Below are 15,913 nucleotides of genomic sequence, written 5' to 3' on the forward strand. Positions count from 1 at the left end.
TTTTTGTGATATTTCGAACCCGGGACCTCTGGATCGTGAACCTAACGCTCAACCACTGGACCACGGAGGTCGTTTTGCAAAAATAAAAAGATAATACTTGCTCGTATATAACATAAATAGCTACATCCCCGTCCCACTACTCTGCTCAGGACTCCTGTCAATCAACCGGAAGGTGTATGGAGCATACTTCACCACGCTGCTGCTTCGCTACACCCGTGGTCTTGACTCACGATCTGGATATCCGGGTTCAATTCCCGACGGGGACATTGCCGAAATCATTTTCAGGCACTTACCTTTATACGCGGAAGTGCTTGTTTAGAAGAATTGCTTCAGTGTCGCTTTTTTGGACCACTTGATAGGTCGCGTCTCAAATGATTAATTAATATTCCAATGCAAATATTATCCGCACGTACTTTGGCTATCTTTAAAACATCTGATAGCCGTTAAGGGTGTATAATGTTATCTAATCAGCTGGTGTCTGATTAGATTTGTCAACGAGGTATATGAGTCAAGGCAACCGCTACCTCTATTGTTCTAATGTACACTTCCGGCAATAATGTTTGCCCTAAATGCAGACTTTACTATCACTATTTGTCACAAAACTTATACTGGCGGTATCTGTTTGGTTACCAGCAAGAATCGTCAGAGATTACATCGATATTAAATATGCAAATAAAAATTTGAGTGTGGTGTCTGTGTAATTCGAGGTTGTATGTATGAAGTGTCCGGGGTGCGACATAAGTTTAGAATAACAACGTGTTTACGCGTCAGACTGATTGAATACGTAGTATAGGTAAATGACTCACAGATTTCACTTGAATTCGATTTGTATTTTAATATGTGACACACAAAATCCAAAAACCATGGTGGATTACCAACTCCATCAACCCTGGTGTCAGGGTTACTATGGAGCCACCAAAGGCACCTGACATGGCTCATATAACGACTACTAACTTACATCAGTAAGAAGTCCAACCGGGACCAACGGCGTAATGTGTCTTCCGAAGCACGGATCATCTTACTTTCGGACAACCAGGTGCCTGCATGTCCTAACCAAACTAGGGATCACAAAATGATTTTTGTGATATGTCCCCACCGGGTCTTGAATCCGGGACCTCCGGATCGGGAGCCCAACGCTCTAACCACTGAACCACGGAGACCGTATATTCCGTATAATTACATTTGTATACAAATATGCCGAATTCTTTATCGTATATCAGCAAATGATCCGCATTAAAGACACTGACTCAAATGATATCGTTAAAGGATAAAAATGACGTCAATATTTTTTATGCCTTTTTTATTACTTGGCTGCTATGTTCTTCTTCTTACTTGATTAGCGAATGAGCGCCCTCAACGCTCCTCATTTCTCCGGCCAAGTAGTTAATGCCATCTGCGGCAAATCTACAATAAGTCACGTCAAAAAAATATCTTCTTGAGGAGTCTCGAGTTACTGTTAGTCAATGATACGTTACGTCATAAAGTCTTGGATGGTTTTGAGTATAGAGGTTTTAGCGCCAGACAATGTATACAGTCTGAGTATTTACGTGGAGTGGGGTAATATAATATGTCGCTATCAAGATCCAAGCTGTGGCGTTCCCGGAAAGTTCCCAAAGTGAGAATGTTTCTGTTGTAAAAGCTCTAATTCTTCTTCTATCGTGTGGATTGTGAGGTGAATTACCAACCCCATCAACCCTGGTGTCAGGGTTATTACTGAGTCGCCATAGACCCCTGACATTACTCATGTAACGACTACGTTCTTACATCAGTAATTAATAACCGGGACCGATGGCTTAACGTGCTTTCCGAAGCACGGATCTTTTTACTTTTTGGACAATCAGGTGATCAGCCTGTAATGTTCTAACCTAAAAGATTCTAAAAGAAATCTAAAAGATTTTTGTAATTTGTCCCCACCGGGATTCGAACCCAGGACCTCCGGATCGTGAGCCCCATGCTCAACCATTGGACCACGGAGGCTTTTTTAAACTATTGATAATCTAAAAGAAAGTTCAAGAAAGAAAAAATCCTCGGAGTTATGAAAACTATCGTAACAGAGCGATAAGATAGGTGAAGATAAACATAAGAAGTTATCTCGAATTGAAAACATAATAAAGAACAACTTATGACTCTTTATTTCTCAATAATGTTCGCTAGTAGACATCATTCTAATTATAGAAGTAAGGCTCGGAGGTTTAAAAAGTTTACATATAAGCAATTCGTCTAAAAACACGCACATAAAAGTGCACTATGTCAACACATGTGAAATAGCATAGCTTACAAAGATGAATCGCTTTAATGTGGCTTTTCTACCCTCCAGTTCTCACTAACTTTTAAAAACTTTTAGACAGATCTAAATATACTGCTACTAATTTCAGACGCTATCTAAAAACAGTTATACAACTACCCTTCTCACACCGGTAGGTTATCTATTTTTATATTCAATATCATTGGCTCTGAATAGGTCGTAGTGGAGCAGTGGAGATAAAGTGGGCCAATTAGTAATCGATACGGACAGTCAGGTCACAAGACTGAACTATAGAAAGCCATAACCATAGTGATACTTTTTTGTCTTTTTTTAGTTTATATTACAAAGAACATAACAAGTATATGGCTGTTTTAAAACTCTGAGAAGTTAAGCAACTTTCGCAAAGGCCGGTCATAGGATGGGTGACCACAAAAAAACAGTTTTCATCTCGAGCTCCTCCGTGCTTCGGAAGGCACGTTAAGCCGTTGGTCCCGGCTGCATTAGCAGTCGTTAATAACCATCAATCCGCACTGGGCCCGCGTGATGGTTTAATGCCCGATCTCCCAATCCATACGTAGGGAAGGCCCGTGCCCCAGCAGTGGCGACGTTAATGGGCTGATGATGATGAACAAGTATATGATAACATGACATAGCATCACGGTTGTAGCCCCGAAGGGGTAGGCAGAGGTGCATAGAATTACACATATTCCTCGCCAGCTATGTTCAAGTCCTATGTAATAGGGGGCGAGCCTATAGCGATTTAAGATTAAAGTAAGACCCACAGCGGTGCGGAGAGATACCGTTCTATACGTAGTATTATTCTTTATTCTACGGCTCTGTTTCCACTTGCCCAGTAGTGGGATGTGAATAAACTGTTTATGTTCACATAAACGAACTAAATTGTCGAAAATTAAATAAATCGTAAAGCAAGAACTTATGCGTTTCGTGTGTAGGCGCCACTCTCAATTACTAAGAAGGCCAATCCAGTTAATCTCAAATGTTTAAGGCACTGCTGGCCAATTGATTTTTATTGGAACTAAAATGGTACTACGCCCTACTGTCTTGAGCCTTGTTTAGTTAAGAATTTTTTCGGAGTTGGCGCAAATAAATTCTGATGGATATGATATACGGTCACATTAACTTTTTTGATAAATTAAACCGTAAGCCTGGTTAAATGTCAAATATGAAAGTGCGACAGGGTTCTAAAGTGGGAACATGATATTGCTCATGACTGTACATACGGTCGAGTAGACAGTGGCTTCAAACTGTCTTTGATTACTAGTGGTGCTAATTCCTGTAATTACCATCTAATTTTATTTTAAGTTATATCTGTCATTTTCTTATCCGCCGAAAAGGAAAGGGACGGGTAATCGACAAGCATAAAATTTATGGAACACACGTCAATTTTAAGCACAAATCTAAACCAACCGTCTAAAAATTTTACATCAGTCAATAACCCGACACAGTTAAGTAGACAGCACGTCAAACGGATTGCATACCAGCGACGTACCTTTTTGATTCGCCTGGGTCATTCATTCATTCTTCCTAAAATTAAGAGCTGTGAATCATCCGTCCCTTTCCTTTTCGACGGATATGAAAATGACGGATATAACTTAAAATAAAATTAGGCGGTGTCTGCCGGAATCGGGGCCAATGTCTCTCTACAAATAACTTATAGGGCGACTTAAATGTAGCTTAAGTTTTGTAATAAAAAGGGAATTTACCCCAACAGGGGTAAAATTAATAACAACGCGGCAATTTCTCTATCAATCGTAACTTTTAACTACGTCAGTAATAACAGTAGGGGAGTCGTAATAACCAAATGCCATCGACCCACTGTGTTCCCTACCCTACATAACGGCAGGTACATTTTTGTTTTATTTATACGTACTTGTATATCCGATATATAATTTCAACCTTCATTGGTTACAGATTAGCACTTATTATCTAAGTTAAGGTACACTTAGAATGTATTAGTTTTCTTTCAAGATTATTAAATGTCGACATTAATTATCATAGATAATAATAAGGGATATCGTGAGAACGAGTCACCCTTCCTCTCAAGGGAAGAGTAAATACTCTGAAAAAGATACGTAGTCGATGGAACTTCCGCCCACTCCATTCCATCTACTAGACGTCGGCAGGCATTTTATCCTTATATTGTGGATATACCACCAATTCACACCAAATACTTTGCCTCTTCCTTTTTGATCCGAACAGCAAAAAACTGGAACTGTCTGCCGTCGTCTGTTTTTCTAACTCGTTATAATCTGGGAGAGGCACAGAAATGAAAGGGCCGATTTACCACCTGTGCCGTCTAATAACCCTCAACTACAATGCCAGTCGTGCGGCCGCTACTGTCGCTCTCGCATCGGACTTTACAGCCATTTTAAAAGTTGCCACAGAAACGCTGTTTGAATCATCTGATAAAGATGTAAAGGCCTGAGATGATGATAATCTGGGAGTCTTCAAGGCTAGAGTGAATAGGCATTTGCTAGGTAAGCGTGATCCACCCTAGACCACATCGTCATTTATCATCAGGTGAGATTGTGGTCAAACGCGAGCCTATATTATATTATTTCCGGTCCTGTATGTATGTAATGCATGCATACAAGTTCATTGAGTTGCTCTTTAGATTAACCCGAACATACAGGGACCTTAGCCAAGTTGCAAAGGATTATAACAATCGACAGTGACAGTGATAAAAATGTATGAGACTGACATGTCACTTTATGTCAATCCCATACATTTTTATCAGTCACTTATCAGGTTATAAGGTTAGTGATTATTAAGAAGATATGAATGCATGGGATTCACTGTCTGGGAACTGATATTAGACAGCCAAATTACTAAATTAGATAATAATATTTTATCTCTCAGAATCAGTTATCAGAACAGCCTCCGTGGTCTAGTGGTTAGAGCGTTAGGCTCACGATCTGGAGGTCCGGGTTCGATTCCCGATGGGGACATTGTCGAAATCACTTTGTGAGACTGTCCTTTGTTTGGTAAGGACTTTTCAGACTTGAATCACCTGATTGTCCGAAAAAGTAAGATGATTCCGTGCCTCGGAGGGCACGTTAAGCCGTTGGTCCCGGCTATTAGCCGTAAAAACACCTCCACCAACCCGCATTGGAGCAGCGTGGTGGAGTATGCTCTATACCCCCTCCGGTTGATTGAGGGGAGGCCTGTGCCCAGCAGTGGGACGAATATAGGCAGTTTATGTATTTTATCTCATTTTTTTAAAAGAACGTCTACGGCCCTGTCCCGAGGTTTTTCTTGCAGCTTCTTTACCCCAAATATACAGGTTGTGAGAAGCTGCAGTAGCTTTAGGTGGATGAGACGTTCGCTATGTAATAAATGACGACTGAAAGTGTAACTATGTTACCTACTGAATAAAGATATTTTTGAATTTGAGTTTTTTGGAAAGCCCCCAGCGCTTCCCATTTTCCCGGCCAAGTAGTTAATGCCATAATATGCGGCAAATCTACGATAAGTTACGTCACAAAAAAGAAACTGTCGATTGTCATAATCGTTTACAACTTGGCTAACCCCCGTGATATATTTGCGATGACATACTATCCCTTTAAACGCGTAATATTTATTATATTACCGTTAATTACTCGAAAGCGTATAAATTGAATAACTTTTACTTTTTAAAACAAGATTGAGAAGGTACTTAGAGTGGAGTGGTTTAAGATATGACCCTGAAAACTAGTTTGTTAAAGAGAATGTTTATTTATATTCTATATTCATTATGGTTCTCTCGTTACATAAACAAAATAGGTAGAGCTAAATCTCAAAAGACAAAAGAAAAACGCCATTAGTGCAATTCATCTGAAAAGCAATATTGCAATTTGTCATTTGCTAAAAGTAAGTGCGCAATGTCAAATAGCAATACATATTGCTTTTTAAGATAAATTACTTCAATGTGACATACCCCCTCCGGTTGATTGAGGGGAGGCCTGTGCCCAGCAGTGGCACGTATATAGGCTGTTTATATACTTCAATGTGGCCTTTTTATACCCCCAGTTACTTATCAGCCTATCGCTTATAGTAGGTATAGGTTTAGTTCTTATTAAGATGAGTTCATAATGTTTGGCAAGACGAGTATAGGTCATGTCATAGTTATGTGAACATTTTAGCATTAAACTAGGGGAACCCTATGATGGCCATTTCGACGTTTCTCCCACTCATCAAGTTGCCTATTCTCATAACTACGTTAAGGGGCCGAATTGCTGTTCTTTATTACGTCAAAAGCGCCATCATAGCGTGCCACTAATTTAAAGTATAACAGCATTCTTTTAAGCTGCAATTTGGCGTGCCCTTACCTAGTAATTGGGTAGTTTCCAAACTCAAACATAAATTATGCAATGAATAAAGACAGATCTAAAGGTGACAAAAACGTTTTCTTTTTTCTATTAAACTTATTTATGAATTTTAATAAATAAAAAAGTAATAATAAGTGCGACATTTGGTCACGTTTTTCTATGACGTCACAGGTTGCTCTTTCATACAAATTCCATACTAATTTCGTATTTTGACTTTTAGAAAGAAGTCACTGATTTGACTAGTTGGAAACTACTCTAAACAAATGGGTTACAAATTCGATGTCATTACCACATGACGCATGAAATTTTAGTTTCGCTACTGCAAGATAAGTCCTATTGTAAGTTAATTCAAATTAAAAATCTAGAAAGAACTCAAGTATGTAAAGTACCTATATAATGCTTATAGATAATTTGATGAGTCAATCATGAGTGAGTCAAAGCAAATACGACGTTAGATACGATACGAAGAGTAATAAAGTTGTTTATTTACGGCCGAGAGGACGGACTGCTAACAGGATACAAGTGCAGTTAGGAAGAAAAAAGAAAGTAAAGCTTTGTACATTCACTAGTCGCTGTGGAAGTATCACCTCTCTCTGTCGGATATTTCGCCCAAACAAAACACCACTCGCTTTATGGGGTGGGTACCACAAGAAATCCGTAGTCTTAAGATGGATATGATGAACACATACATACATACATAAACTCACGCCTATTTCCCACCGGGATGGTTATGATGAACCGTATGTAAAACATGATTAGTAGGTCAAATGTGATAGTGTAATGTTATTTTTTCTGTGTTGTGTTTGAGATATCCAGAATTATAATTAAGTAGCTTCCTAGGTCAAAGATAAATTATGCTATTCTGATTACTAAGAGAAGGTGCAGGTCGTGTCGTATCGGGAGGTGAAGGTTTTGGCGGGAAGAAGAGAGGAATGGCGATTACTCCACCGACAAGAGCGCAGCTCATGATAGAGCTGCTAGAGAAATAGAGAGAGAGAGAGAGAGAGAGAGAGAGATTACTAAATAAAAACAGATCTAAAGTTGTTAAAAAAGATTTCTTTTTTTATTTAACTTATTTATGAATTTTAATAAAGAAAAATGTAATAAAAAGCGCGACAATTTGACACGTTTTTCTATGACGTCTCAGGTTGCTTTTCAAACAAATTCCATAATAATTTCGTGTTTTGACGTTTAGTAAAGAGTACCCTATTATTGGTATGTTATAGTTTAGAATTTTTAATTCTAATTACCTAACCTATTTCTTTTTACCTATTTGACATGTCCGGAATAAAAAATAAAAATAATGATGCAAGTGGTGCGGAAATTATGCAAATACGATGACGAATATAATCTAATCATATTCGTCATCGTCATCATCGGCTAATAATGCCCATATACTCCCTAGACACAAGCCTACCTTCAATCAACCGCAGGATCTAATCAATAATCTAAAATCGAACCTGTTTTTAAAATAAATAACTTTTAGTGTCATGATGACAGAGCATAATGTTTTGCGTGAACAGTAGAGTAGCTATTGTTTAATGCAAAAACAAAAAAAATATTGAAATCGCATAAAATGTGTGTAAAATAATCCGTCTTTGGTGCTAATTCCTGTAAATACCATCTAATTTTATTTTAAGTTATAGCCGAAAAGGAAAGGGACGGGTAATCGACAAGCATAAAATTAATGGAACACACGTCAATTTTAAGCACAAATCTAAACCGTCTAAAAATTTTACATCCGCCAATAACCCGTCACAGTTAAGTAGACAGCACGTCAAACGGATTGCATACCAGCGAGGTACCTTTTGATTCGCCCGGGTTATTCATTCATTTACTCATTCTTCCTAAAATTAAGAGCTGTGAATCATCCGTCCCTTTCCTTTTCGACGGATATGAAAATGACGGATATAACTTAAAATAAAATTAGGCAGTGTCTGCAGGAATCGGGGCCTTTATATAACAAACCTTCCTCACCCCCGCGGCACAGCAACCGCCTGGACGCGGCGCGAAATACCTATATACAGGCCTTTGATCAATAGCCGTGTTCAACCCGGACATGTATCCGAACTGGAGTGTTCAATAAACAATAAATAATCACTTCCTGTTCAGCTACATAAAAATAATGGAGGTTTAATTTTAGCTCCACAAAATAAATTTAAAAAATCTGTGAAGTTAATTTCTATAATTTATCTTCATGCTAAACTAGCCGTACGACGTTTATCTACGTAAATAGCATTCGCTGCGTCTATTGGTCGAAGCCCTCGATACAATTCGCATCGCGCGCGGCGCGGTTGCTGTATTGGGGGCAGATTTACGTGAGTACGTTTTCAGTTACAAAACGTTACCGCACTCGTTAACAACAATATGTCTCACGTACCAAATACTCAGCTGCCCTAATTCCTACACAGCACTGGGGGAAACATCTATCTACAAAATCCGTGTTTGTGCACCGTTATGTCAGATTTTTTACTTCTTTATTTGATTTACGTGAGTACGTTTAAGTACTTCCAGACGTACAGCCGGGTTCCGTCCCTATTCAGTGGATATCCCAACTATTCGCACAAAGCGGTTCGCATAGTCCTTCATTATGCGCACTGCTAAGGAGTGGAATTTTCTGCCGTCCTCTGTATTTCCGAATGCATATAACCTGGGTGATTTCAAGGCCAGAGTGATCAGGTATCTTCCGGGCGAGCTCCATCAGTGCCTTCGGACAAGTCTGGGGCCTAGAGCAAACCCATCAAAGGTAAAAAAAAGTAACAAAAACGTTACCGCGCTTGAAAACATCCGAGATGTTTTACGTACACGGTAACAGATGTCAGACTTTTTCTCCCGACTGTACGCCGCGCGCCGGTAGTGTTTGTTTATACTCAGCTGCCCTAATTCCTGCTCTGAACTGGGGGAAACATCTATCTACAACATCTGTGTTCGTGCACTGTTATGTCAGAATTTTTACTTAGGCTTAGTGTAGGGAATCAAGGCACACCGCGGACACTTTATACAAAACACCTCGTTTTACACAAACAATACACATTGATGTGTGCGTGGCGTCTGATGCCATACGATTGAAGACTAAAGTAAGACTGAGAGGGGCTTACCAGTCTTACTTTAGCCTTCAATCACCTAAACCTAGCTCAGCGAAGAGTTGCCGCTCTATACGTAGCATTATTCCTTATTTTATGATCAAGGTAATCCATTTGAGCAACGCAAACACTATGTCGCCATCTAGTTATAAGATTCTTTCTTTTGCTGTAATCTGTAATGAATGGTATTTTCGTGTAATAAATAATGTTTTATAAGCTAAAATATGACCTAAAGTGCAACACGCTTAACCAATAAATGCCTAATCACACGAAGAGTGAGAGTTAATACAAGTAATTGTTTATTTAAATAATAGCGTTAATAATATCAGTAACAATATGTAGGTATTTGAAAACCATAAACTTTCAAATAGAATTTCCTTTTGAATTATAATTACTCACTGACTTCATGTGTGATTAATTTTGAGGGTGCTCAGATAGGAATCAAAGTCCCACAAAATATCCATTGTAATAAATATAACAATATGAAAATATTATCAAAAGATGACGTCAAAATAACATAAGTTTAACAGGAAATTTTATTATTATTCCTATGATAATACTTAAATATTAATTCATAAATTAAATTATTATTATTATTAAATATCCTTGTTTTATTTGTGTAACTTACAGCCCCACTTAACAAAAGAGATATATATGTTACACATACATACACATAAACTCACGCCCATGTTCCCCGAAGGGGTGGGCAGAGCCACAAATAATCAGAAGACTAGACATACATGTTTATTTACCTAATTAGTAAACAAATGCCAATTATGTACAATGCTACCGCTTGAATAAAATAATGGCTGGTAATCTGTCAATATACGGTTCATTCATCACACCTGAAGGCTCACAATCTGGAGGTCCCGGGTTCGAATTTCGGTAGAGACATACACCGAACCAAATGTGAAATTGCAATATTGCTTTTTTAGATGAATTGCTTCGATGTGGCCATTTTAACCCTCCTGTTTAACCTCTCTGATCTGTTTGTCTGATGAAAGGAGAAAGTGTCTCCAAAAATGGACCACAACTCGTAGACATAAGTGCCGGCGTTGCACGCCAACCCGTTAGCAATGTGGCGTGCAGATTGCTAATAAACATGTTAGTTAACATTGCAATTTTTTGCCCATTCTCTAACATTTAGTACCGGTAGAAAGAAAGAGCGTAGCGTGAGCGAATTTTCCAGAACTATGACTTTAAGGAACATTGTTATAATTAAGTTATCAAATGCATTGTGCAGATCAATAATGCTTCTTTCTTCTAACATAACAGAGCATCATCTTATTTGTATTTATTATTCATTTATCATCACGCCTGTATCCTCGAAGGGGTAGGCCAGAAGTGGGTGTATTACCCCCACTCATTGCCAGCTGTTTGTCACATGCCATTAACCGGGCAAACGGCCTCGTGGTCCAGTGGTTGAGCGTTGGGCTCACGATCCGGAGGTCCCGGGTTCGAATCCCGGTGAGGACATATCACAAAAATCACTTTGTGATCCCTAGTTTGGTTAGGACATTACAGGCTGATCACCTGATTGTCCGAAAGTAAAACGATCTTACTTACTGATGTAAGTACGTAGTTGTTACATGAGTCATGTCGCGAGCTAGCTCGCCCAGAGGGTGCCTAATAAATAATAATATATAATATAAATTCCATGTCGAAATGAATAAATATATATTTTTTAAATAAAAGAAAATAATACTCCTTTAAACAAAACTGACCTTTAAGCACTTGAGGCAGAAGGTATGTTGGCATGGCAGCACGCGCGAGGAGGTGTCGAGCCGCTCCAGGCACACCGAGCACTCGAGGAGGTCATTCAGCAGCCCCTCATCCATCCCGGTTTGTACCTGAAACGATACAAAATGATTTCATGGTTTCTCGTCTGGATGGTGAGTTTAGTGGCACACCCCGGATACTTCACACAAACAACCTCGTTTTACTCAGACACTACACATTAACGTTATCTTACACGCGCATCTGTGTGTGTGATGTCTGACAACATACGACTCAAGTCTAAACTATGTTCGAGAGGGGGTGAGGTAAACCTAGCTCAGACGCTGGTGGGGAGCGGAGAGCTGCCGTTCTGTACGTAGTATTATTCCTTATTCTATGGTCTAGGGTCTGTTGTGTAACGGTTATTTTCCTCCACAAATACAACAATTTTATAGCTAAGTTAGTACATTTGAAAGGCTGGAGCCTAAAACCCTGATTTTAGGTTTCTAGGTCTCCACTTCCAGAGAATATGAACAATATTATTGATCTATGACGTCAAAGATGACTTCTCTGCTAGAGTGGGAAGGAAGAATAAATTCCCAATGCGTATAGTTGCTTATCATCTCAGGCATATCTTAAAAGTCGAGTAAAGGCTTCGCCACACTAAAAGCAGTAGCAGCGCAGGCGCAGCGCGGCGGCAATTCGAGCACGGACCTGTGCGACAGCGCAGTTCGATCCGCGTCAGGGATATATGTATACATGAAAAAATCACCGTGGGAGAGAGAATACTACACGAGACAAAATACAATTAAATACGACAACTGAACGCGGTTATACCGCTGCTTGTGACCTGCGTCTGATTTGTTGTGGTGCCGAAGCCTTTGGTGATGATATTGTCTCTAACATGATGGACAAATTTATATCAAAAGAGGGTGTTGTCTTCCGGTAATAGTTACTGTGGTCCTGTGGTACACTGGATTGCTTTTTAATCGGAGGAGCGCTGGTTGTTAATTTATCTTAAGCGCAGTCTTGACTAATAAAGTCGACTCGATCGTTATAGACGGAGATACGGCTTAGCACCTATGACGTTAGTCTAACAGAAAACTCGGTGAGGTGTGAGTACTTAGTTCATCTTGCGATGGATACCGACTACCCCAATTGGAATATAGTCGTGAAATTATAAGGTCTTCGAATAACACGTAGCAACGGGGCGTGCGTGAGTTAATGTTGGAATTACATACCACACATACATACATAGTTGTTACATAGTTGAATTGGGATTGCCTGTAATGACTATGTAAATTGTGTACATAACATACATGTACATACATATAAAATAAATAAATAAATAATAAATAAATTGTCAGATTTTGATATTATGGACTATTTTTCTTGCAAAATATGCAGCAAATAGTGGTTTTCAATTAACGAAATTATTTATTATTTTCATCATTTTAATCATTAATTGTTTACTAAAAAACATTTCATGTATAGTAAATTACAAAATTAAAAGATTTAAGATGTGCGCTTACTTTAAAGCAAGAAAATAAAGATTTATACCTATTAGTGTTAATTTACATTCTATTACATTATAGAAGAAGATAATGAAGCAATAAACTGTACATAATAAGCATTTGTAAATAAGATATAATGTAATATATGTATATTTGTTTGTGTATAACTTTATTAAGAATTTTATATAGGTAACTTAATGGTAGGATATCAAATACAAAAGCAGATGGAATGCACATGCATACAACACAACCACATGTACCTAATGTATGGAGACTTTGCTATTATTTATTCTCTTTTTATAACTCACATGTCTTTGAATAAAACAAGATAATTATGTTCTTATTAAATGAGATATCCATATGTTGCAATTCCATTTTTATTTTCTTGTATATTGTACATATTGACAGAGGGATTGATTGTATCCTTTCTAACATGATGGACATTTTTTATGGGCATTTATTGTCACCATGAGGTTCATCCGTAGGGTTCATCATATTTATCTTAGAACTTTGTAACAACAGTGGCTGAAAGTTGTCTTTTGACTACTTATGGCTCTGTCCACCCTATTAGGGATTACAGGTGTGAGTTTATCTTTGTCTGTTAATTACAAGAAACTTGCCAAATATTCGCCAAATCCAATAGCTTAATCTTTATGTAACTTTAAATTTTGTTTTTCAAATTGTTTTAAAAAGTTTCTCAATGATGCTTGGTTATCAGAAAGTTATGGTTTGGCATGAATGGTGTAAGTACAGTTTAGTGATGTTTTCATAACACACTGGCTACATAAGAACAGCTGTTGCGTACAATATTGACGGTTGTTTAACAACTTCCTCTTAGGCTCATGCATACTTTTTACTAGTTGGCTTTGTGGTCACTATGTTATGGCTTCCAGAATTCGAATTAACTTAAGTTTATGATGTGTATAGGGTACTCTGAACCGGCAAGCATGCATGAAGTCTTCGATAAGAGTGGAGGCAGCGAGGGTGGTGTGTCAGGATAGTAATAAGTGCAATTCTGTGGTCTCTGTGGCCCAACGGGAAATAGGCGTGATCTTAAATATGTAGGTATGATATATAGCATTAATATGGTTCTATATAGTACATCGCCTAGCATGGAAGAGATGAGAGATATGTCTCTTTCACACTAACGGTATGCAGCTTAGTATTATAGAGTCAAGAGATATTTAACTTTAATCAGGCTATGTTATATGAGGTTCAGTGTGTCCAATTTTTCAACCCAATTTGTTTTTAAGTTATAACTTAGCAAAAGCATATGTAACTATCTACTAAATGTAACACTTAAGTAGGTCTATTATAGTAAGATAATAATATTTTCTCTTAAGAAAGCTGAGCAACAAGTTATCTGGATTAGTGCCAATGTCATAAAGTACCAATTTTGTGTGCTGTTGGAATGTTTTGATCTGCCACTAACCCTTTGCTTTACAGTAAGGTAGCTCATTATTAAAGCATTTAAGTGTTGTAGTTAATAGATATACAACTTTTTAGTAACTACAATGTACTGCACTCACATTAGTATTTTTTTTGAATTAGACTTTATTTCAGGAGTGATAGATAATTGAAGATACTTATGTAGTAATTGTTCAAAACATTCTAGAGATTCATTATGTGGGGATGAGGGGAGATTCATAGATAAATACATATGTATATGGGGTGGGGGGGAAGGTTTTTGTATTTCCCTTCTTTGTTTTTCTGTTGAAAGTTTACTAAATATATTTATTTATTAGGTTTGATAACTAAAAAGGCGACATTAAACTCTTAATTTAGGTTATTTTTGTACAGCAACTAGTTATTAGTATAATTTTTTTTAAATACCATTATAGTACAGTCAGTATTACAATACTTGGTTAATTGTGCATCTGTAAATTCAGTTAACGTAATAATGAGTCACTTATTACAAATGAAAATTAACAACACCAGAACACTATGCTAAAGATGTTTTTTCTTTACGACTTGATGATAGATATCTAAAATAATAATTTAAAAAATATTAATTCGAATAAATTAGCCTTTAGAATAGTAAAGTTTACCATGCTGTACTCTTATGATATGAGTATAATATAATCAAGTTTATAAATAAAATGTGTGAGTATTACTTTTATTTGCCTGTTTGATCCCAATACTGGGCAAACACCTCCAACTCTACACATTGTCATTCTTTCAATATTTGCCTGCCAGGAATAGCTGGTATTTAAGTAATTTAGAGATAGACCCAACAACAACAAAACGGCAAAATTCTTTGAAATAATTTTAGGTGTTTACATGGTTGGGTGGTCTCGTTATTTGAGGAATGTCGGCGCGAGCGTCTCACAGTTGCCTTTATAAATGAATGTAACTAACGAAATAGTCCCAACTATGACTATACTTTACACAATCTACGACACACGGAAGTGTCGTGAACTCGAGAAAACACAATAAATCAGATATAAATAGCTCAAATAACATGATACAGACACGACATCGCTACCGACTCCTGCTTTTACCGATATTTTTAGATATATGTTCATATTTTTTGTTAGATTTAGACATGTCTGTTTAAACGTTAGGACTCAAAATGCAGATGACTCACCGAATGTTTTAAATTCCAACGATGTTAGCGGGAAGTCGACCCATTATTGCACGGCACAATGAAACCGAATCTACGGGAGATTCGATAGTCACACACGAAATCTTTTGTACACTAGCGCTTTCAAGAGCCACATACCGAAACACTGTTGTGATAACTGCACAATAACGCGAAAGGTCGTCCCGCGAACTTCTTATTGTGAGAAATATGCACTTGTTCACACAAAAACGAATATAATTTCACGCACAAATGCCATTCTCACTTGTTCCTTTCGTTCGTTCGACCGACGAGGAGACGGGCGGGGGCGGGCGGCAAGCAAGCAAGCGAGCGACAGCCAACCCTTTGGGTGTCCAGCTACAGCATACCTATTACATAAATAGTAAAAAATATAATTACATTTTATTAAATTTAATGAATCATAGACATATTTTCAGTAAAGGGAT

General features: G+C 37.8%; 1 protein-coding gene and 1 non-coding gene across 2 annotated transcripts in view; both read right to left on the bottom strand.

The window, feature by feature from the left end:
• LOC126375401 (E3 ubiquitin-protein ligase SH3RF1) overlaps positions 1–15,794 on the bottom strand; it is a 43,901-nt gene extending 28,107 nt beyond the window's left edge. Inside the window, exons 1-2 of the mRNA XM_050022308.1 lie at positions 15,474–15,794; positions 11,381–11,506 (exon numbers count right to left, since the gene is read on the bottom strand). Coding sequence (XP_049878265.1) covers positions 11,381–11,494 — 114 coding nt within the window. The 5' untranslated portion in view covers positions 11,495–11,506; positions 15,474–15,794. The remainder of the gene's footprint in view (positions 1–11,380; positions 11,507–15,473) is intronic.
• Positions 1,088–1,160, bottom strand: Trnag-ccc (transfer RNA glycine (anticodon CCC)). Its single transcript has one exon. It is a non-coding gene; the product is annotated as a tRNA-Gly (tRNA).
• Positions 15,795–15,913: the final 119 nt, after the last annotated feature.

Source organism: Pectinophora gossypiella, chromosome 19 (assembly GCF_024362695.1).
Source record: "Pectinophora gossypiella chromosome 19, ilPecGoss1.1, whole genome shotgun sequence".
NCBI classification, from domain to species: Eukaryota; Metazoa; Arthropoda; class Insecta; order Lepidoptera; family Gelechiidae; genus Pectinophora; species Pectinophora gossypiella.